Consider the following 24,352-nt stretch of genomic DNA (forward strand, 5'->3'; position numbering starts at 1 on the left):
AAAATGAATTTGCAATCTTCAATACTGTGAATATATTCCGAACACTGTCATCTTCATTTTTTTTGTGTGTGTAGCCTAGTGTGTATCTGTAATCTGAAAATACGTGATTCACAGAATACACAGATATACTGGGAAAAACTTTGACCTACTAACAGTTGGATAAGATAACCAGTGGTAATATTGGCACACATCTTTTAAAGCAATAGGCAACCTAAAAGTAAAATTGACTGTTAACTAAAGCCGTCACCAGTGGTTTGGGTGCGTTTTATTTTGAAAAACAATCTGCAGTATTTCCGGTGTACGTGCGGCTCTTTCTGTCTGACTTGACGTCCCCCTCTTCTGTTTATCCTTGCGTTGGGGTGAAGCCGCATAAAAGGGTTTCCATAATGCGGGCGTGATAAGCGCTCTATGTAGTAAAACGGAGGCGATTCAGGAGGAGGACAGCGGAGGGTTACGGGCTTTACATCGAGCCTGTCAGTTAGGCACCGGGGGAATAAAATGTCGAACCGTAAGCACCGGGACAACCAGGAGATCTGCGCCCGCAAGGTCCGGGAGCTGGCCCAGTCTGGAGTAAACAAACACTGCTTCGAGTGCAACCAGCCCGGGGTGACATACACCGACATCACGGTGGGCAGCTTCGTCTGCACGTCGTGCTCCGGAATGCTGTGAGTGAAAAACCTGCCGCTCTTCCTGGGCTCATTTACTGCATATATAGATAGCATCAGTGTGAGGACGAGCAGTGATAGAGCAGTAGAGTAAAAAGTACCAGGCCTGAGATTGCACCATGCACCACCCAGAAACATATTTACAGTGTATTATTTTTTATTTTTATTTTGCAGCGTTATTAGGGAGTGTGGTGCAACAGCCGAGGTTGTGTGCACAAATTAATTTACGCAGTCTCTCTCTCTCTCTCTCTCTCTCTCTCTCTCTCTCTCTCTCTCTCTCTCTCTCTATATATATATATATCTCTCTCTCTCTCTCTCTCTCTCTCTCTCTCTCTCTCTCTCTCTCTCTCTCTCTCAAACGTGTTTTCCAACAGCTTCGACAGACCGCTAGTTGGTCATTTTCCAGCTCTGAGTTACGTTTCATTTCGTCATGGTGCAGGTTTGACACTAGTACTCTCTCTCTCTCTCTCTCTCTCTCTCTCTCGCTCTCTCTCTCCAGGCTCCTCTACAGTGTGGGTGTGTATGTGTGCTGTCACATTCTGCTCTGCATGTTCAGCCTAGTCCCACACACACACACACACACACACACACACACACACACACACATACACACACAGGAAGACGGTTTCTGCACTTTCATGACTGTTATTGCGCAATCTTGCACATGTACAGCAGTTGTCCCACTTTGTGTCCACAGCATGGAGATAATAAGAGGTTCTGGTTACTGAAAACACATGTTTTTCTGTCACAAGGCACTTATTTCACATCAGTTCTGCCCCTTTATTCACACTCACACATGTCAAATGTTTCCTCTCCCACCTGCTCTGTATCCTGTCTCCAGAGGCAAAGATTCACTACACATAGGCCTATCTCATTTTGCTTCCTTTAGCTTACTCCCAATTCCTCTCTCCATCTCTCCCAGGAGAGGCCTCAACCCTCCCCATAGAGTCAAGTCTATCTCCATGACAACCTTCTCCCAACAGGAAGTGGAATTCCTCCAAAACCATGGCAACGAGGTGAGTGACATTCACAAGTTTGGCGCTTCAGGTGGGCTCGGAGGCAAGACTTGATACACCTGTAGACAGAAATGCATTTAAATGTGTTTTTGTATTGTTGACACATTAAGTCATCTGAGGTTGTTAAGAAAGTGCTGGAGCTCACTAGTCCTGTTTTTTGGTTCCAGTTCAGGTTTTAAACTCACTTTCTGGTATTGATCTGGAATATGAAAACGTCCCTCATGGCATTTTTTTGGGAATAATGTTACTGCCAAGAAACAAAAGGACCAGCACTCTCTAGTCTCACCCAAACCTAGATCTATTTCCTGTGTGTGTGTGTGTGTGTGTGTGTGTGTGTGTGTGTGTGCGTGTGTCAAACATTTCCAAATCAAAGCTGTCACTGTATGTTTTTAATGTTTGCGTGAATGTTTGAAATGACTTTGCTGCTATTTTCTGTCAGTCAACAAATGGATGAATTATTTCAGCTCTACAGCGCATATTTCTCACTATCACACATTTTAAGCTATCAAATATTGATATCAGCTGACAAATCAGCTCGGACATTACTTATCTTAGCTGCAGCATATTAAACAAATAAGCAATTATCAAAATAGTCGCCAACGTTTTTTGAGGTAAATCATCTAGTCCATTACGTGTTTCCGCTCTAGTCAAATATCGATATCAGCTTAAAAAAAAAACAAACATCCAGTATTGGTCGAGCTACCACTTGCGTTACCATGACAACTGACAACCCTGAGCTGTCATGTCACCAATCCTACTGCGGTATATTTAACAGGGGTTTTCAATATGACATTGTAGATTTTTTAAAAACCAAATCAAAATGTAGTATCACCTTGTTTTTTAACGTGGTGAAAAAAATGCACCCCACAACACCCATTTTGGGAACCACTGGTGTGAGCAGCAGCACTCGCTGCTGAGCTTATATCACACACCGGTGAAGTGTTTCAGGCTATCGAGATGAGTGCTGACCGTTTTTATGAGCTCGCTGTTGGTCAGGAATCAGGATGTGTGTGTGTCTGTGTGTGAGTCAATGTGAGTAGAGGCAGAGGTGTGTACCGTCCAGCCTTTTTCTCCACATGATCCTCCGAAGAGCGTTCTGCCCAGTCATGATTCATAGGCCAGACATGAATCACTGATGAGAAAATCTGTTTATGAGAGATTCTCTGAAACTAAATGTAAACTAGATGCTGACCCTTTCTGGTGCTGCATGACCTGCAAAATTGAATTGTTCTCTGGCAAATTGTGTGTTTCTTCAGGTTGGGAGGAGAACTTGGCTGTGCGTGTTTGACCCAAAGACAGACGGCTGCTCCGACATGAAGGACTCTCAGAAGTTCAAAGAGTTCCTGCAGGACAAATTCGAGAAGAAAAAGTGGTGAGAATTTTGGTTTTGTCTCCAGCATAACATGCTAACGTGGTCAGGCAGTAGTAGGAAAGGCCTAAAGGTGAATAGGACGGAAATATCTCAACAACTATCAGATTAACTAGCAGATTAATTGCCATGAAAATTGCTGCAAACATTGTTGGTCCCTAGAGAATAAATCCTTATGACTTTGGTGATTCCCTGACTTTTCCTCCAGCGCCACCACAAGGTTGACATTTTTGTTTTTTAGTGAAAAATCTCAACAACTATTGGATGGATTGCCATGCAATTTGGCGCTGAAAAAAACATTAGCATGTTAGCATTGTCATTCTTACAGCTCAAAGGACTTTACGATTTGATGTAAAGCACTTTGAGCTGATTGCATGTAGGAAAATTGCTATACAAGTATAGTTTGTTATTATTATTATTATTATTATTATAATATGCTTAGCCTCAGTACAGCTTCACAGAGCAGACTCTTTGGTCTTTTTTAGGGCATTTTTGCTTGAAAACTGTTCAAAAATGACTGTATTACAAATGAATTTTCTGTTGGACTTTCAGTTGTTCCAAGCAAAAGGGCGTAACAGGGCAAAATTAGATCCAAACAACAACTCATGAAGTTTGTTCCAAATTTAGACATTCACTGTTTGAAATGGACACGCCTACTTGGAAAAATTAGCTCAAGGATAAGAGCTGCTTTCATGCTGGGAATAAAAGACTAGCCATTGTTTTGGGTTTAGTTTCAAGCCCGAGAAATGTTCTTTGTCATGACGTTTGATAGGTGGACTGTCTGGCTGTGATTGTGCCAGTTAGTTGCACAGACTCATTTTAACTGTACTAAATAACCTGTCTCTTTCAGGCATTTTTCCAAAAGTAAGAACCGGAGGGATGTCGAGGGTCCTTGGAGCCCGGGGGTCCAGGCAGTGCCCCCTTCCCTCGGTCCCTTAGCGAGCCAGGTTCCCTCCCATAACCTGCCCCCTAACGCCAGGTCCACACGGCCAATGGTGAGCGAGCTTAACGTGTCCTGATTGTGCGTGTAATGGATTAAGAGAGTAATGAAGATGAAGGGGAGAGGATGAGGACTCAAGAGAGAAAGTGGGTGGGTGTGGTAGAGAAAGAGGAAGTGAAAAGAGCGCAAAGAAAAAAAAGAAAGGAGGATAGAAAGGGAGGAAACGACCTGAATTTGCTTCCACACTGTGGCAGAGAGACGGAGACTGATGGGTCGGACAGTGAGAGGGCCAGGTAGCCTCGACATCAAAGCCACTGCTTATGAATTATTGAGAAAGCATGAAAGAGACTCACTTCTTCTGCCTTTGTGTCTTTCTCTCTACCTCCCATCTGCTTCTGTCTTCCCACCTCTTGTCCGCCAGTCTCAGTCCCAGCTGCCGTCATGGGATCGAGCTCCTGCGATCTCGCCCGCTGACATGCGGACGGACGTGTTCACCGCTCGGCCATCGCGCTCCCAAAGCTTCAGAGACCCCTCTCTGAAAGGTTGGAGGTTGATCTTCATCACGGGAGTTGATATTTTTGGACCGAATGTGATCGATCCCTTCACCTATTTGTCCTTTTCTTTATCTGTTGTCTCTCTCTCTCTCTGATGCAGATCCCTCCCTGTGCGGGATAGAGAGACAGCGGCCAGGCTCTCTGTCGTCGGCGCTGGGAGCTCAGAGCCACGTCCCCTCCTTCCCCGCCCTCCCGCGGCCCTCAGGTGTGTCCCCCAATGAACCCCTTGTTTTCGATTCCGTCTTGATCTCAATCAAGCTAGAAAACGTCATTCATCACACATCCAAATTCCACATAAATCAATAGATGTGTAATATAGTACAAAGGAAAAGGACAAAAAAAAACAACAGGAAAGAGTGTATCTGTTGTCATGCACTAAGTGTGTATTAATCCGCACCATTCCTCCTTCAGATACACCATGGATTGATACTATAAATAGAAACTACAGTATATTCTATTCTGTGGGCGTCTAGCTATAAAGTCTGCCAGTGCATAGTGTCATCGTGTTGTCCAGAACATGCAGGATATTTTCACAGATTCTGGCTGACTTAATGTCACTTTGGGAAGGACAAAGAGAGACTCAGCCTGCAGTCATAGTTTTCATTTTACCATATTGTGTGGGTTTAAACAGCTCTATGTCATCATCTTAGCACACTGGGTTGCTATATTCAACAGGCTGCTCAGCTGGCCAAGAGTGACAGCAGGGACGACAACAGTTTCATACAACGTCAGTGACAAACTCTCTTTCTCCACTCCTCCCTTAACTTATCCCTCTCTCTTTTTTTTCTGTCTTCTGTCTGTCTTATCTCACTCTCCTCTCTTTCCCGACAACGTAGCCAGTAGCTCTTTCAAAAACCACTTCACTTTAGGTAAGACGCAGCACCAACTGATGCATTTGAATGTGTGCTGAATGGCTGAGATCAATAAGCTCTTCCTTGCTGTATCATTCCTAATAAATGGCTAATCTGTAGGCCACGCTGGAATGCCACGCGTCAACATGCATGTGAATTTAGCTTCATTTTAAATCACAGTTTGAGAGAAGACGCAGCACTTTAAATTCAAGTCACGGCTTGCCAGTGTCACATGCTGGAATTGCAGTCGATATTTGACTTCATCAGTCAGGTTTCCTACTACAGAGCCAGATCTGTAGGGTCAATGAAACATACACACACACACACACACGCAATGTTCCCTCGGAGGAAAAGGAACAAGTTAAAAGTAATGCTATTTTTAGGCCGTAGCTGCTGCTGCTCCCGTCAGCAGAGGGCCACTGATATTTCGCACCACGTTTGGCGTTGAAGCATTTAAAGACTATGTAGGACACAGCTGTAATCCCACGATACACACTCACATGCCAAACAAGTATTCCAGGAAGTTCAGGTATGTTTGCACAGATAGGCCCTATCTTGAGCCCTACAGTAGTATATGATCACATCCCAAAAACATGCAGCTTGACTTGTGCATGCTTTATATCTTCATAAAATCTAAGTCAAGTCTGGTCTGGTTTCTGTCACTGACTCCTCCGCTGACAGAGGAAGACAAGCTGGATTTAAAAAAAAAACATTTTCATTTGTATCCCCATGCTAGCGTTTTTTGGGCTGATCCCAGCATGCTTTGTGACTAATGTTTGTAGAAAGCTTGCTACCTGCAAAGACGTTAATTTCCTGCCTTTGTTAACGTCTAACAATTGTATTCTGTCGTCGGTGCTTTGAAAACTATCCCAGAAGTTGTTGGCTCGCTGCTGTGCCTTACTATTTTTCTGTTGTCAGTGCTTAACCATGATTACAGCACATGCTAATCCTGCATTTTACAAGCCTCATGGCCATGGTAAAATAGCATGAGAACAATTGCTTTGCTTCATGACTCTTTTCATCATATTCGTCCATATGAATAATAATATCATTGTGCTACCATATAATCCGATTCACGTCCATGAATTGATCTGGATTTAGCATGATAAACCATTTCAATAGTATTCCTTAATTAGTGTCAGTCTTTGGACAAAACATTCTGACCTCAAGGTCCATTCAGTAGTTGTTTAGTAGCTTTCGACCGTATCAAATAATCCTCTTCAGGAGATGGAGTTTGCAGTTGTTGTGGAATTGTAGATTTTACGTTTTTACGTACTTTAAGGACTTGTCGTCCGTGTGTTGCCTTGAAAACGGAGGCAATAAAAAGTCATGTAAAGTCACTTGATATAATTATATTATTTTACCTCTTCATAACTAAGGTTAAGTGTTACAGATGTTTTTTTCTCAGCCCTAGGCTCAATTATACTTTATAATAACCTGTAGAATAAGTTGTGGTTTTAAAAACTCCAAACTGTGAATTGCACATGACTTGCACCAGCTCTCATCCTCTGTCTTTGCACTGAAGCTCAGTCTGGTTGTCTCGCTCTCAGGTCGCACAGTATCGGCCTCGGGGACCTCGGGGCCCTTCAGGGCCTTCCCCAAGTCTCTCAGTGTGGACTTTGGAGGTTTGAACCATGCTCAGCAGCAGCAGCAGCAGCAGCCTCTGCCCCATCTGTCCCAGCAGCAGCCTGGAAGTGCCAGCCAGACGACACAGCCTGTCGGCAGCTCCAACGCCCAGGACAGATACGCTGCCGTGTCACATCTGGACAGTGTCTTCTGTGACACATCAACGGTCACAGGTAGGAAACATTGGAGTGCTTGAATGCTTTTAATGTTCATCTTAAGTTTCTGTTATATCCGTATGTTGATTTGTTGGATATTCAGCTAATAGAGGCAGAAGCTTTATACTTCTACTCCAGTACAGTGCCACCCTACATTTATTTGACAGGTAATATAGTTGCTTAGTTACTTTTAAGATTTAAGATATGAAAATGCATGTTAAGCTTATAATATACAACACGTTGTTAAAGATTTAACCAGCGGCTCCAGCCTTTTTGCCTTGTTACCCCCTATGAAAAACTGTTTGACTCCCAAAGAAGTTAATGTATTTCACAATATTCCAATATACACAAAAAGCAAAGATTAGAGAAAAGTCCAAATAAATCATTACCTATTTCTGTAGCAGAAGCCAGTTTTTTCTTCTTTTCCAGGGTCCATTTTTCTCTGTATTTTTAAATACATTTTGCTGTTAATTCTTATGTACTTTAGCTTGAATTGTGATCGGAGGAATTGTACTTGTAATGGAGTGTTTTTACATAGTTGTGCTGGCACTTTCACTGCAGTATAGGATCTGAGTACTTCTTCCACGACTAGGTAATGTATAGATAGAGATGCAGAGGGAGAGTTAGTGTGCATGTGATGCAGATAGTCACGGCAAGCTTAACTAGGGTTGCGTAGCACCCTTACTCCAAATGCCAAGGCTTTTGGCAGCTGAATTATGCTTATTGTGTTTGCTCCAGATTGTGCACAGTCTGATTTTAAAGGACCGTGTGTTACGGGGAGGCGGAGGAAAGAGGACCCAAACGCAGAGAGAGGCAGGCAGGCGATGGTTAAACACAGGTTTAATGAACAAAAAATGAGGAGAGCAAACAACGAAGGAAGTCCTGAAGGCACAGGCAAAAAGGTCCAAAATACAAAAACCAGAACAGGGAATCCAATAAACAAGGGCACAGGCTACGACACGATGACAGGACAGGAACACAAACAGACACAAAACGATCTGACAAGAGACAAAGGGAACACAGAGGTTAAATACATGAGGTAATGAACAAATGAGGGACAGGTGATACAACAGGTGAAACACATCAGGGCGGGGCAGGACAATCAACAAAGGCGGGAACACAAAAGGTAAAACTAGACATGACAAGACAGAAAACAGACTATCAAAATAATACAGGAAACAGAAATATACACAGAACAGAACAGTCAAAACAGGGTAAACAGAAACTACACAATGAACAGGGAAATAAATAAATATACAAATATACACAACAGAAATATGCAAAACAAGATACATACAGAAATCTACAAACAAGGCAAAAGAAATATCCAAACAGGTAACAAATACAGAATAAATATACAAACACAGGGAACATACAGAAATCAATAATACAGGTAACAGAAACAGAACAAAATATAAAGGAAAATACTGAAACCTAACAGAAATGTCCAAAACCACAACACCGTGTACGTTTTAAAATCAGCTGCATTTGTCTAATAACCAAGGCGGTGGTTCAAATGCACAGGATTCATGTGAGGAGCCCTCCAGCTTCCTACAGTACGCTTTGTTGTTTTCCACCTTCATCACAGCCTCCCTTGCCTGGCAGTGTAAGGAGGTTATTGATTTTCTCCCCCCCCCGCTTCACTTTGATTCATATCAAGCTGAACACAAACAGTCTTTTCAGAGGATTTGTGAAGCTTTTGTTCATCTGATGACTTAAATGCTTGCGATGAACTGTTGGAGCTTTTATGCGATTTTTACTCACATTTCAAGATAATAGTAGCACTTGATCTCTCGAATTAGCGCTCGTTAGAGCCCTGAGGTGATAAGTCGTGGTGTGTGTGAAATGCTTGTTCCCAGCTCCACCTGGTGGCCCTCCGCAGTACAACGCCATCTTCGGCAGCAGGCTCTCGTCCAGCTCTACTCCTGCCAGGTAGAGAAAAAAATCCCACCAGTTTTGTCAAATCAGCTTTTGTTTGACATGACATATTTTTTTTTTTTCATTTCCTGCGTGTGGAGCCCTTTTAAAGGTAATATTCTGATCAATCCTCCGTTTTTCTACTTTTCCCCAGTTCCCCCGGTGTCGATACAGTCTCCAGCTCCCAAACTTTTGCAAGTAGGTACCGAGCATGCACTGCATTGACCCCTCCTGCACTATATTTACATTCATCTCCTTCATCTTTAAAGCTGCCCAACACCTCTAAATAGGATGCATCAGTGCGACTCAGAGCAGTGTTGGTTTGAATAGACAGGAATGTACCCTGTCAACCCTACACACTGTTAATTATCTCCCCGTCTCTTCTATCCCCCCCTGTCCCTGTGTCTCAGATTTCCCCAACCCATTCAGCTCCAGCTCCAGTTCCATCTCCGGCACCGCTTCCCAGCAGCCCATTGCCCTCTCCCCCAGTAACCCCTTCAGCAACGCATCAGGAGGTGAGACTCATTCACTCGTTCAAGGTCCTTCAGATGTAACTCTGCTACTCACCTCTTTACATGGGGAAAGGTCACTACGCATGCTTTCTTTAGGACTTCTAACCATGTTATGCTTCCACTTTTTGAAAAGATAATGAGGAATATGGAATATGGTGACTATATCCTCAAAGGTTGTGGTTTGGTTTCAGAGAACGGCTTCACTTTACTTTCCAGAATTACATACTCCATATTCTGTATGCAGAAGGTCTTATTCTTCTTCTTAAGAAATCGATTATTCTATCCAAAAAAAGGTCTAAGGCTCTTACAGTAAGAGTTAGCTTTTCATCAACTGTTTTAGGAGGTTAAAGGAAAAGCATGAAGTTTTATATTTCAAAATATCAAAATATCAAACACACAGCACACATACAGAATATACATGAAGTAATAGGATACAATATACATGAAATAATAAATAGGATAGAATACAAGAACAAGCTATAGGTAACATATAACACAACATATAGGTAACATACGCAGCAGTCACACGTATTATTATTCTACTTTATTATGTGAACTGCAGCTTCAATATTAGAACTCTTCTATTCTTGCAGCTCCATTTTAATTTATTCAACAATATCATTTGACCAGTCGGATAGCTCATCACTGCTTATGTTGCCTCTGAGATTCCATATAAAATACAGAAGTTAACAGGAAAACCACTCTGTGATTGGTTTTACTTTAAAGCCAACTAACAATCTTTTTCACATGGACAACTGCGCTGCATCTGATCTGGCCGTTTGTGGCTGCATCATCTCTCCAGGTGACTCCAGCGCGTTTGTCACCTCGCCCACCTCCGTTTTCCCTACGTCTGCCTCCTTCCCAGCACCCAACACCCAGAGTGCATTTCATCATGAATCAGCCAGCAACCAGGAAGCCAATGGTAAAGTTTTTTTTTTTTTTAGATTATTATTATTTTTTTGTCATTTTATTTTGTGTGCCGAGGTAGTGTCCAATATTGTGTCTGTGTAATATTCTTAAGTTGAGGTTTTGAATTTGTATAATAATTATACTTTTATTATAAAGCATAAAATGGACCTATACTATACGTGTATAATATATTTTTAATTTCGGTTTATGCCATACATCAACAAACCATCTCTTCCGATACAGTTTGTGCTGAACGTCATGAAAATTGTACACACACACACACACACACACACACACACACAGACACACACTCGGTATAGAGCTGCTGCTGCTGTTTTCACACCATTGAACATGTTTTTCTGTCATGTTACTGTATGTGTGTTTCAGGTTTTGCCTCCTTCCCTGCGCCCGACTCTCAGCCCAAAGTCCCTCGGCCCATGTCGGTGAACCCGTTTACGGTGAGTTCACTGCCTTGCAAACAAGTGGCACCAAGTGCACTTCATGGGGGATAAAAGATGGGCTAATTGGTATTTTTTGCAAGCTCTCTCTTTCTACTAACAGGAAGTGTAGTAAGGTCCTTTGTTCATTCTCACCCTGCCTCTCTTTTCTTTCAGGGGAATGTTTACCCCAGTCGAGGGACGTCGCGGAACCCTTTCATCTGATCCCCTTACTTCACCCAACCCGTTCATCTCTGGGAACCGAGGGAGAAGTGAACTTGAGGAGTCGCTGCCATTTCAATGCCTCTGGAGTATTCTCACCCTCTGAGGGAGGGTTTGACGTCCTCCCTCTCCTCTCTCTATCTCCCCCTCTCTGTCTGTGTTTACGTGTTTGTGGAGGGGGAAAAAAATGTGTGAATGTAGTGATGAAATTTGTGGATGTATGAGATCGATCGCCTGCTGTGTTTGTACCACGTGACATTATGTCAAAAGGTGTTTGTGTGCCAGTGGATGCCACCTCAGGGCTCTGTGGGAGTCACGAGTAAATGACGCCTCTATGATTTTTGCAGAAACACACACACACGTATATGAGACACACACATAAACACACATGTCGCTGCTGCTGCTATTTTGCTTTCATCTCCTGCTTAAAAGTGCAAAAAAAACAAAAAAAAAACAGGCCGCTGATAAATTCATCAGCGTGGTCTCCTAGTTTAAAAAACATTGAAGTCTCTCAGTTTTCCAAAGGAAGAGCCAGTTGAGACTCCGCATCAGAAGTTTCTTTCTACAGATGGTTATAACAGCCTTAACAGCCTCCTGATGCATGTGAATTAGCGTTGAAAGATAAGACGGGCTGTTCTCTGTGATGGGTTTGCATTCGTCACTGTTTTTTTCTTCTTTTTTTCTCAGGTCATCCTTTGAAGGATAATCTATGTTTTCCACTTCCTAGGCTGCATGCGCTTTGAGGGCTAAAAGGAGATTCTACTGAATGTAAAAGCAATTTCAGAATAACTTAAATGTGTATAAAAACTTAATCGCTTTCATTTTTCTGGACCAAAATGTTTCTCGCTTGATTTTTTTTTCATTTGACACGAAGGTGAAGTTCATTTCCCTCATTTTGCCAAAAAGAAAAGAGAGATTCATGTGTCTTTGTAATGACAAGTATTCATGTTCATAAAATCAGTTTGTTGCTTCTTAAGACAGTTTGGCTCTGAGTGTTTCTTTTAGTGGTTAATGTATATGTGAATAGTGTGTTCAATGAACCTCTCATAAACAAAAATACAAGCATGAAATGACATTGAGAATATATTCTTAGTTCTTGAGCTAACAAGGCTGTAATGACTTCTTCAAACAGCAGGGGGCGCTTGATATTCACTTTTCTCTGACCTCATTCACAAGGTTACGTTAGGATGCAAATTGCATAACAACATACATAGTGCATAAGCGTACAACACAAAGATAGAAACCTTTTATAGCTTTCAGAATGACTGTTAATAGAACCTTTAAAAAAGATGTATTAAAACAGCCATATTATTAATATGTATTATATGTTATTTGATGGCATTTTTTACAGACATGCACCAATGAGAGATGGAGGTCTCATTGCTCAGCCACACAGTCGAAACAGATCAAAATCATTGTACTCAGTCTGAGTGACATAAATATGGCGTGTTTAAATGCCTCATTTATTCACGCCATCCGCTGTTGTGTGGAGCATTTAGGAATCAATTACAAAACGACTGTATCTGATGGTTTCACTATTAACCCAGATTTAAAATATTAGTAAGCGACCTCGCTGCATTTGATGTATTTCAAAATCTGCATGGCGCTTTAAAAGTTGAGGGGGGGGGGGGGGGGGGGGGGGGGGGGAGTTTTTACAATAAATGGAACAGGATGGACTCATGGTCGAGCCAACACTGAAATCTTACTCCACACACACAGTGGAAGTGTTGCTGCTTTCATGTGCTGTGGGAAATATTGCACGTTCGTTGGGTGACCCTCGAATAAACGTCCAATGTTTAGTGAAGATGCAATAAAAATACAATACGTTGGAGAATGCACGTTATAGCAGCACAAGAAACAGATAAAAATAGAAAAAGAGCCAATGAAAATGAATTTAAACCTGACTTTTCCCCTTTATAGTAAAAAATACTGGCATACATTCTACCACATTAATCTTATTTATCTTGTCTTCCAGTAATGTTTAGTAATTGTTTATTACGTGTACATTTTTGTTTATTTTTTTTTTTTTTATCATTATGCAGTATCTTACTGTTGATTTCTGTAGTATAGTTACCTGTTTATTGCGTAACTCAGCTGAACATATTACTACATACACATTCATGTATATTACATGACTCTATACATTTCTATATTTTTCATACCTGTACATAACTGTGTGTCTGTATAGATTCACTATATTCCCAAAGCTAGACAATACAATTTCATCGAAGCACTTTGCTATATTATTACATTCAAAGAATGTGCTAGACTTGCACTAATCATGTAAATTACCAGGAACTATCACTGTATGAGTGATTAGTGTGTGGTCCTGGTTTTTAGTTTTAGTTCAGTTTTTAGTTAAGATTTTAGTTGTGTTTTTATTATCTTATTTTCCCCCTGTTTTCTGGTTGTAACAATTCCCCATTTCGCTAAATAAATATGTACTATACCTCTATCTATTATTAAATCCGGATAGAGATCACTGGAATGCACGAAAGAAATGATGGTAGCTCTGTTGTCGGAACTCTGCTGTCAGAGCTCGGGCAGGGTCCCTGAACGCACCGCTGTTCCAGAGTACTAGCACAGCGGTGATTGACAGTCCTGATCCACGGTAGCTGCTCTGCTCTGCAGCAACAAGACCGGAGCCGAGCAGGGGTGGGGGAACAGAGAGACAACAGACTGCAGCCAGCCGGACAGGCTCTGTGCTGTGTAGTAAATGGGATTAAACCGCTCAGACAGCGCTTGGAAACGCTAGCAGCAGTACTTAGTAATAGTAGTAGTAGTGGAGAGTAGGGGGAGCTCCGCGCCGAGCTGTACCGCATGTGCTCGCCAGTGTGGAAAACAGAAAAACAACCCAAACAAGAGGAAAACTAACGATAGTGGCAGCCGCCAACAAACCCCGGTTCAGGTTCAGTATCTGGGACTCGTGGTAGCAGCAACCCAAACCGACCCCTGCCTCCCCTCTCACATGCCTGCGTTGATGTGGGAGAGAGGGAGGGGAGCAGAGCCAGGGGACGTTTGATTTACCTCTCTAAACTTGCAGAAATACTACAAGAGAAACACACGAGTTTGTTTTAGTGGAAAATAAAGAAGATATAGCGCGTCATGGAGAGCCAAGCGGGCGACCTCCAGAGCTGCGAGGACGTGCGGAAGAGCGGCTACCTCCGCAAGCAGAAGTCCATGCACCGGCGGTACTTCGTGCTCCGCGCCGCTTCGGAACGTGGCCCGACCCGCCTGGAGTACTACGAGAGCGAGAAGAAATTCCGCGGCAAGGCCCCCGTCCCGAAGAAAGCGGTGGCGCTGGAGACATGCTTCAACATCAACAAGCGGGCCGACTCCAAGAACAAGCACATGATCGTGCTGTACACCCGGGCCGAGAGTTTCGCCATCGCCGCGGAGAACGAGGCGGACCAGGACGAGTGGTACCAGGCCATGGTGGACCTGCAGTGCAAAAGTAAGTAAAAGACCCTCAGACACTCATGCACGCTCTCGTGCACGCGCGCGCGCACACACACACACACACACACACACACACACACACACACACACACACACACACACACACACACACACACACACACTCACTCACTCACTCACTCACTCACTCACTCACTCACTCACTCAATATTGTATGAAGCTCTGCATAAGAGGAGAAACGTGGCAATGGCTGCATAGCTGAGCAGCAGAAGCGCACTGCAGATCGGGACATGTTTCATCCCAGTGTTTTGAATGATGTGCAGAGATTGTTTAAAAACCATTAGTCAAGTTTACACAGTTTGTGTCTGTTGAGGGTGAACTCCCATTGACCTATATATTGTTTTAGATTTTAAGCTGGGTGATGTTCATTTTTACACTTTAGAGAGAGAGAGAGAGAGAGAGAGATAACGCGCCTCCTCCCCACCAGTCCTTATCATACTGGTGTCAGGCTAGATATTTTCTCCCAGTTGCCCTCCAGACTTTTTGGGTTTCTCCTTGTAGGCCAGCTGTGTGCAGTCGTTGTCTCTTTCTCAATTCAAACGAACCCTGCCCTCTTGTTTACTTCGCTTTTTTTTTTTTTTTTTTTCTGACACTGCAATATTACACCAGGCATTGATTCCATAAGAGGAGAAACATGTCCATAAAGTAGTGAGAGGGAAGCACATTTGCACCAGGCAGGCTCAGTGAGTAGTCATCCACTACACATATTTTTTCCCTGATTGACAATTAATGACTAAGCAGCTTTGCCCCTGTCCCATCAAGCTTCCCCTGCAGTGGATTTATCTCATGCTGCAAATGTGAAAATGGCCTTAACTCCCCCTAAAAGAAACCCCCCATGTAGATCTTTCTCAAATGGTGTGTATCAGCTGCTTGTGTCAACACAGCTGTCAGCAAAAGTGGTGAGCTGGGCAACTTCAAATCACCTGTTCAGCCTTCACTGTGAGAGGCCAGGCATAGACGCATTACGCAACCTTAGCAAGCATAACTAGGAGTTCAAGGTGCCATCGACCTCCTGCCTCTGTTACATAAAACACCTGAGGAGAGAAAATGACATATTCAACGGATTTGATATTAGTGTTTTTTTTATTTTTAAACCACAGGAGAGCAAGTTGTTTCAAGTAAAGACAAATTTGGTTGATTTAGGAGCTCCAGAAAGTTGCATTAGTAACCCCTTGCAGATTTGGAATTGGTGTCAACATTGTGGCTCCCCCTTTTGCTTTAGCACAACAGTGTCTGTATGTTTTTGTGTGTGTGGGTACAGCCCACTTCTCCCAAGTATTTGACGAGTGCCTGTGAGACGGGAACGTGAATAGACAGATGTTGGAGCCTAAGGAATTGTAGGAAACTTTACAGCCTTTTTAAAACAAAAAAACAAATGTTCAAATCCACTGTTACTTAGTGTTTTGTGTATGAAGGTCAGATGCACAGAAATCCTGCAGGTAAGTGCGCTCAGCCTACCAAGGAAACCAGACAACCAGCTGGCTCAAGCATCATCATGCCGTCGCTGCCATGAGTTGTCTTTGAAATTACCGGTCCGGTGTGCTGCACTGACAGCTAACTGGTCTCTTTCTTTTGTTGCTTCAAGTGTTGAGTTCCTCATGTAAATCACCCTCCCTGACACTGACAGTGACAAAGAGCTGCGGCTGAGCTGCTGTGTAAACCAACACGTTGGCAGGCATTTTCTGTGGTATGTGCTGCAGTTCACACAGTTTCTGCCCATACAAAAAATGAGGCCACACACACACACACACACACACACACACACACACACACACACACACACACACACACACACACACAGACGCAATGTCACTCCACTACTGTCAGAACAGTCAAGTATCTGTCCCCCACTCATCCCAGTGGGGAGACGGAAGAACTCAATCCAGGGCCAAGAGATGCTGCACTGTCTCCAACATACTTTCCAGAGGACCACTCCCTCAATTGGATACCTGTGTAGCTGCTCATGTAAAGCCGTTTGTTGCTATGGGGGGACTTCTCAGCAGAACGCCTTAGCTGGAGCTGGAATCAAAGTTCTGGGTTGAAGTTTGGAATGCTTGGGTTGCTTTGAGTCTGCACAGCAAGAGGTTCCTCAGCTTGCAGGATAGTGAGCATGCATACAGTGATAGCACAATAAATACTGTACAAGTCCATGCTGCCATATAGTGCTTTTGGGCCTGGGAATCTCACCTAAAGCAGCCCAGGAACTGTCCAATATCACACAGCCTCCCCTCGAGCCGGCGGTAATTACACAAACACGAGCCAGCTGCTGTGCAGGGCGATATTAGGATCCCAGTTATTTATTCAGCTGAGTCCAGTAAGACCCTTTCGGGCAGCGAGTACAGTATCAGGCTTGAGGGCATCTATTTGCTCAGCTATTAGGAGTCATTTGAGTGTGTTAAGGCTTAACCTCGACGAAACGGGCAGACGTGCGGCCCACAGTCGCCGTTTGCCAGGAAAACTTCCCGCAGCTCAGGCACCACTCAGGAATTGTTGTTGACCTCAAAAGAACAATATGGCAGAGTCAAACTTTGGAACCATTGGCACTAAAACGAGAGAGAAACACCCACACATACACACATGCAGAAAGGCTGCATGTATTACAGCAGCAAAATAAAAGCACAGCCAAAGAAGCAGATGAAATCTGACAGGATTGTGGCTGATTTAGTGCTAAAATAACCGATTAATCAATTGAAAGAAAATTAATCTACAACCACTTTGATAATCGGTTCATTGTTTGGGCTATTTATCAAGAGTATTTGCTACTTTTGCATTATAGTACATTTAATATCTTTGGTTTTTGTACTGCTGATTAAAAAGACGTTGAATTGTGCTCTAGGAAATTGTGATTGGCTTTTGTTCCCTATTTTCAGACTCAAGGATTGTCCAAAATAATCAAACAGATGGAACAATAATGCAACAATAATGCAAGTAAATATAAGATGCAGCTCTTCTCTGATTCAAATATGAACCCCCAAACGTGATTTCATGTTTGTTTTAAAGGGACTGTTCACTCAAAAACATAATTACTTTAATTCTGACGAATCTCAATCTTAACTCAAGCTCCACATTTTTCCTGAGCAAATTCCATCAGTTGATCTCCAACTGAGATGGACAAAATGAATAAGAGATTATTCAAGGGAACGATCATCAGATTAAACGATAATGAAACTAATCTTAAATTGCAGCGCTAACCAAGAGCAGCATCTAGCTGTCTATATCTATATATATATATATATATATATATATATATATATATATATATATATATATATATATATATTCCTCCTTCAAAGCTCCAAGAAATTACATGTTAAACACAGAAACATATGCTTCCTAATATAATGATATGGTTATTCATGCTAATCCACAAACCTCAATGTGAGCAGTTTTTCCTTCACTTCACTGTAAATCTGTTTTCCAGTTAGGTATAGTTTTGCCACTTTTAAGCACCACAAAACACATGCATTTGATGGCAGTGTGTCAGACTACAGAGCTACAGCCAATATCCAAAACTCAGCAGATCACACCAAAACTCTCAAATCTGAAGTGATGTGAGGAAAATTGTGTTTTTCAGTGAACTGTGTATAGACAGACTTCTCTGTGGCTCTGGAGTGGTTTTATCCAGGGGTGCCGTTTGCCTGATCTGACCAACGTGATCTGGATCTCACTAGTGGCTCACCAAGCTGGCCGATTTAAACTTAAGCACTGCTCATCTCCCTAATTAGGCAGTAATTATTGTCTCGAGGGTCAGCCGCCGGTGGCACAGCAGATGCTGTGTGCTTGCAAAGTCAGAGAGGAGAGTCACAGGGGAAACCATAACGTCTAGAGTTCAGAAAATGATCCGTGGTCTTTTTTTGGAGCGAGTCTTTCCTGCTGATTTAGTCCTCCAATCCAGGTTCAGGAACGGTGAGCTGCCTGCCACAGCTTATTTCCTCTGCATACATAGTTTGCGCACGTTAACACCCTATAATTTCATTTAACACGACAAGCTGGCCAGCCAAGCTTTCGCCATTGGCCAGCTCTGGCTTGTTTGCGATGCAGCAGCTCCTTGCATCAGAGGTAACAGTGAAACATTGTGAGTCTGAAATGGCCTTGTGCACTCTTCTTCACGTCCAGCTGAGGCAGCCCATAAAATAAGTGCTCAGGTTTGATCGACAGCAAAACAAGGCCAGGGGCAGCAAGATCCATTTAGTCAATGAGCGCTCCATATGTTGAGCAGGATAGAGCCCGCAGGGCTTTAAATGCATAGTAATCTTTTATTATCGTGAGCCGTATTGATTTCTGTTGGTTGATACCAGCCCATTACCGCTGTCCTAGTCGAGGTCAGGAAGTTCATGAATCAGCTTTACAGTGCGTGCATTAGGAAGAGACTTGAGTGAAAACCTTCCTCATTAGCTGGTGTGCTACTCCTTTGGGAGATTCCCAGTCTTTGCATTCAGTGTAAAAATATTGTCTCATCTTTAGTTTGGGTTTCTTTCTTGTCAAAAATTGCCCATAAAAATCTAAAAGGCTTTTTGGAATGAGATCCAGAAATGGTCCAGTAAACTGAGGTGAAAATGGTTTAAAACATTTGTTCTCTCCACATCTTAGCACAAAGGAATGTATACAGGGTATTAAGGCGTTGGAGAGTTTCCTATTTTCTTTTGGACGCACACACTCTCCTACAAAATGCCTCAATACCGTGCTTTTAGATTTTTTTATATCTAACTGTTATAAATTAAATCCTCAATCCTATGAAGCCTTCTCTACAGCAATAAGAAACAAGTCTGCTTTATAAAGAGTGGAACTGTTAAATGTTATTTTGTTAAAAAAAGAAAAGAAAAAAGAAGAAGCTCATTATTTTGGAAGTTAAGGCCATAGTAAGCTTAGTATTGTTCACAATACAATCGCCTGTTCTGACCTGATATTACTGAGACATTCTGTTTACTGACTCTGAGCCAGGCTCACCAGCAAAGTCCAAGATGGCTGCCAGTTTGTTGGGAGCGTCTAAGATGATTTTGCAAGAGCTTCAGATTACTTTCACAGAGCTTTTTCATGTGTCTTGTCAAGGGACAGCAAACCTTGGATGCGTCACCATTAATTTAGTGTGTATGTGTGTGTGTGTGTGTGTTCCTCTGTCTAACACAGACCACATGTGAAATGAACCTCAGGCAGATGCTGGTGTCGAGGAGGCATTGTGTCCCTGAGTGTGGGCCCAGATAGGGGGATTACAGATGGTTGAGATGGATGAAGAGATGGGAAGAAGAGGAGTTGAAAAAGAGGAAATCGGGCACACATGGGAGCAAGAGATTAGACCAACTGTTTTCACTGCTAGGTGGCTCACCCTCTTTTTTTATCTCTTATATACATGCTAGGACAAAAAGCCCACAGCTGTCTCCTATCAGGTAAACTGGTACGGCAGTGTAGGGGTGGTGTAGGGGGCACAGTGGCTGAGATAGGGGATAGAAAGTGGTGTTTAGCCTTCAAAGGTTTCTGTGCAGAGTTTTTCTGTGTTATGGCGCAGCACAGCACAGCATGCTAGGGCAATGAGGTCAGAAACATGAAACAGAACCTAGTGAGAGCCAGCCGGTTCACTGCCAGAGTAGTTTTCCCTGATTTACCGGGTGCATTAGCTAACTAAGAAGAGGGATTTTATTTTGAATCTTGCTATACATTTCAGTCAATCTTCTAGCAAATCTGAACAGTTTTCACAGAAATGCATTAAATAAAGGTTGTTGCTGGAAATGAAAGGTGGCGGAGACAATATACTTTGATATACTCTGTCACTCATGGAGGAACTGTCAATATCCCAGCAGGCATCTGGCAGCCCCATGGTAAATATCGCAACTCTAAATACTAAACACACACACTCCCTTATAGCACGACAGAAAGCAAGGGAGGCTCAGCTCATATTTAAAATCCCAGTTTGAGAAAATTAGGTTACATTATGGCCTCTTTATATGCGGCTTATGTTCTCAAGAGGGGCAGTTGGAGCATAGCAAATAAATGGCATGAATAGACAGCAGTGTTGGCCATGTAGGTTGCCATTAGCTACACGTAAGACTGAAAGTTTCATGTGTGGTCGCGCCGAAAGCGAAGTAAACAACCTGCGTGTGAATAAGCCAGTGTAAGTTGTTTTCAGGTTGCTAAAAAGGGAATGCTGAAACTTTGAAATAAGTACAGTCACCTTGTATGAACTCATTGACCTGATATACACGCTACACCGCCCTTATTTAACCAGCAAGCTCAATGCCGTGTGTGTGTGTGTGTGTGTGTGTGTGTGTGTGTGTGTGTGTGTGTGTGTGTGTGTGTGTGTGTGTGTGTGTGTGTGTGTGTGTGTGTGTTTTTTTCGTGGTGGGGAAAAAATGTACAGCTTTCTTAACAGCCATCTCCGCTGAGCACCACACTGCCGTGCAGGTCCCCCAGAGAAAAAGCCAGGGGCGATCTATAATTCATACGGCTCCGTGCAGGATCAACCCTAACTTTATGCAACCATGAAGAAAGGTCTGTGATCTTCGATACGGGTAAATCAGTCTGCATCGCTGTAGGAGTCGGGGCTTTCGAGAGGCATCAATAAGTGTGCGCAGTCTGAGTGTCCCTGAGATCAAGGGTGTTTGTGTGTGGAAGTGCTGTTGAGGGCACAGCTGAGGTTTAAGGCAGCACTGACTGTACTCCAAACAAACACACTTGTGCTCTCCTAAAGACACGTCAAATGGGCTCTTGAAAAGGAAAAGGTACTCTTCGAGGAATGTGCTGCACTCTCAAGAACCAAAGAGCTGGGACATTAATTTTTTTAGAACAAATAAAGCCTGTGATTAGATTTTTTTTCTTTTATCCAAGCAATCTTAAAACAAACTTTTTCCTCCTTAAAGATTCTTCTAAAAGTCCATTCTTTCCCTCTGATATCTCTTTGCAATCTCCTGCAGGCCTTCATTCCCTTGGTCCCCACTGAAAAAATCCCCAAACCATCCCTTCCTGTTGTAAATCTAAATCGAGGAGGCAAACAGGGCTCCTTGCACACAGAAAAGCAGCGCATGAAACAGCCATGCATGGCCTTGAGTGAGTCATCTAATGTAGGGGGAGTGCCTCCACACACACACACAGCCACTAAGCCACAGCCTCCACGTCTTTCAACAAAACATCTATTCTAAGTCTCTTTCAAGTTGTGAGCTCCAATTTTGGGGAAGCAAACTGGAAGAAGACACTTCAGACCTCCCCCCTCCCTTTTTTTTTTTTTTTTTCTTTTTTGCAATCACAAGTAAAAATGTTTTGGGAAGAGGATCTTGGGGAAATGTTTGTCACAACGGAATCTCGGCTATTATGGCGTCCACTGTGCATGCTGAGGCTTCTTGTCTACATATGGTTGTCATTGTAGGATTTGCAGCAGAGGCATGGGAAAGCATGCAGACATACAATCATATATTTGTGATTCTGTGGTCAGAGTGCACTGTGATTAGCATGGTTGGGCCAAAATCATTGCTTAAAGTAGAATACCACACAAACTTTGTGATTATATGATCTGTTTGTTAAAAAAAAATCATCAATACTTCAATGCGCCAGATGTGTTAGTCTAATAAGGCAGGTGCTCATTTTTTGCACAAAGAACATCCTGTTCCCATGAAGGGAACAGGTGAGTCTCCTAAGACTTTTTTCTTCAGTCCTGTCATGAAGTTAATAGATTCTGTGTTGTAGATTTGTAGTTATCATGCACAGACGTACCCAACCTGGCAGTTCGACAGGGAGAACTCAGAACACGTGGTTCACGGGAGTGTCCATGTTTAAGGAACATTTTAGGGTGGTCCCTTATAATAATAATCCACCCTAAAACATGTGTCACATCATGGTATTCCTTTAATTCTGGTCTTTTTAGTAAACAGATGTGAGGTCCCTTGTGGCTGCAAGTTATATAGCTTAGAGGTAAATCTGTGATATACTCAGAGGCAGCGTCAGTGGTTGTTGACAATGAGTTGCACACGCAGACTGTTACAGTCTATGATTTCACAGCATAAAAGAATTAAGGTAATTTTCTGGGTTCCTGCTTCAGATCTGTGAACAATAAGGTGACTCAGAACACCAAACTGGCAGCTAGATGTTGCATTAAGTCCCGGGGCCTTTGTATGGCCCCTTCCAGCCTAGGATCAAAACTCACCAAGAACTCTTTCTCCTGTTTTTCCTTGCATAAGTAATTCTAGTAATAAACTATCTGAACACAGAAACACAAAGGGTGACTGGACTGCCTGTACTCTCGCTAAGAGGCACTAGATTTTATTGGTTTACAAAGCCAGTTTATTGTTGGTAGAGCAGCTCCAGAAAATTGCTCTTGATGCGCTTATTGGGTGCCTTGCTGTGAGGTTTCTGGCTTATCTATTGGCATTGTTTGCTTTGGTTTTTCCGAAAACATTCACTTGTTAAGCTTTTTCCAAGTTGGTTCACTTATGTTTTTCCCCCAACGGTTGCTTTTCTTTCAAAGTCAGCATTATTGTGCGGGGCTTCAGTTGTCAACAGTTTTGTGTGTGTGTGTGTGTGTGTGTGTGTGTGTGTGTGTGTGTGTGTGTGTGTGTGTGTGTGTGTGTGTGTGTGTGTGTGTGTGTGTGTGTGTGTGTGTGTGTGTGTGTGTGTGTGTGTGTGTGTGTGTGTGTGTGTGTGCCCGCCCGCAGTTGACACATGAGACCCCAGTTATGGAGCCTGCAGGTACAGTGAGCAGGTCTCACAAGCTCCTGCATGCTCCATTTGAACTCAGATCTGGTTTAAAATCAGTGAAAAGCTCAATATCAGCAGAGTTTACATAATAAAGGCACCTTGTCCTCCACTAACGGGTTAATACTGGTGGTTTCACCTGGTGTTCCTTTTGTTCATAGGGGCATGAAGGTCATGTCTGTGCTTTGTTGCAGCAGTTGTGCTTGCCAGCATTTATAAATCCTCCTTTTAAAACACGTTAATTACCCCTGTTCTTTCCTATCAAGTCATATCCTCATTTTCACTCAAAAACCTTTAAATCTCCTGTCTCTGTTCTGTCCCTGTAGGTAAAATCCCCACTGACAATGAGGAAGGGGGGGACTATGGCGTGCCCAATCCCGGCCCTGCATTCAAAGAGGTTTGGCAGGTGAAAGTGTGGCCCAAAGGCCTGGGTCAAGCCAAGAACTTGGTGGGCATCTATCGCCTTTGCCTGACTGACAAGACTGTCAATTTTGTCAAGCTCAACTCTGATGCTGCTGCCGTAGTGCTGCAGCTGATGAACGTCCGACGCTGCGGCCATTCAGAAAACTTTTTCTTCGTTGAGGTGGGGCGCTCAGCCGTGACAGGCCCGGGCGAGTTCTGGATGCAGGTGAGCCTGTAATCTGCAGTCCCCTTTATGTTGAGAGTTGCACCCTCCAATCCCACATATTCATAACGAGCCTATAATCAACAGAGTCAGAGAAACCGTAAAGTTACCCAACGTCACGCTAAAGTTCATATAACCCTATATTATTGTCCAATTTATAAAGGTTGTTGCTTGGACTAACTTAAGGTGGAAATTAAAGGCGGTGGAGACACTATACTTTGGTATTTTAGTGCCTAGACATGAGACCTTTAGATTTAAAGCTCAATCTTAAACCAACTTAACTACAGTGAACTGTAGTTAAATGAATCCCAGAAAGCATTCAAATTAAAGAAAAAGAGCAACCAGTATTTGACCTGTCCTGATTTGAAGATACTCCTTAAATACAAATTAAATTGAAATGC

General features: G+C 42.9%; 2 protein-coding genes across 4 annotated transcripts in view; both read left to right on the forward strand.

Annotated features, from left to right (window-relative positions):
* Positions 1-314: 314 nt before the first annotated feature.
* Positions 315-12,149, forward strand: agfg2 (ArfGAP with FG repeats 2). Of its 3 annotated transcripts, none has more exons than XM_035993505.1 (14): positions 315-665; positions 1,588-1,681; positions 2,938-3,053; positions 3,901-4,045; positions 4,412-4,532; positions 4,645-4,749; positions 5,381-5,413; positions 6,946-7,194; positions 9,036-9,108; positions 9,189-9,205; positions 9,504-9,608; positions 10,408-10,527; positions 10,902-10,972; positions 11,129-12,149. In XM_035993505.1, exons 1-14 carry the CDS (start codon positions 499-501, stop codon positions 11,174-11,176), a joined length of 1,464 nt encoding a protein of 487 aa, XP_035849398.1. In that variant the 5' UTR covers positions 315-498; the 3' UTR covers positions 11,177-12,149. The 3 variants fall into 3 exon arrangements, with proteins under 3 accessions (XP_035849398.1, XP_031154182.1, XP_031154181.1); XM_031298321.2 differs by lacking the exon at positions 9,189-9,205 and adding an exon at positions 9,248-9,291 and having other exon boundaries at positions 317-665; XM_031298322.2 differs by lacking the exons at positions 5,381-5,413; positions 9,189-9,205 and adding an exon at positions 9,248-9,291 and having other exon boundaries at positions 316-665.
* Positions 12,150-13,756: 1,607 nt separating this feature from the next.
* si:ch73-335l21.1 (insulin receptor substrate 1-B) overlaps positions 13,757-24,352 on the forward strand; it is a 47,630-nt gene continuing 37,034 nt past the window's right edge. The window contains exons 1-2 of the mRNA XM_031298301.2: positions 13,757-14,627; positions 23,653-23,954. Coding sequence (XP_031154161.1) covers positions 14,279-14,627; positions 23,653-23,954 — 651 coding nt within the window. The 5' untranslated portion in view covers positions 13,757-14,278. The remainder of the gene's footprint in view (positions 14,628-23,652; positions 23,955-24,352) is intronic.

The sequence above is a fragment of the Sander lucioperca genome, chromosome 17, assembly GCF_008315115.2.
Source record: "Sander lucioperca isolate FBNREF2018 chromosome 17, SLUC_FBN_1.2, whole genome shotgun sequence".
NCBI lineage: Eukaryota > Metazoa > Chordata > Actinopteri > Perciformes > Percidae > Sander > Sander lucioperca.

Coding starts and splice junctions, on each gene's coding strand:
- agfg2 (XM_031298321.2), top strand. CDS start 499: ATGTCGAACCGTAAGCACCGGGACAACCAGGAGATCTGCGCCCGCAAG. Junction 7,195..9,035: donor TGACACATCAACGGTCACAG/GTAGGAAACATT, acceptor GCTTGTTCCCAG/CTCCACCTGGTGGCCCTCCG. Junction 10,528..10,901: donor CAGCAACCAGGAAGCCAATG/GTAAAGTTTTTT, acceptor TGTGTGTTTCAG/GTTTTGCCTCCTTCCCTGCG.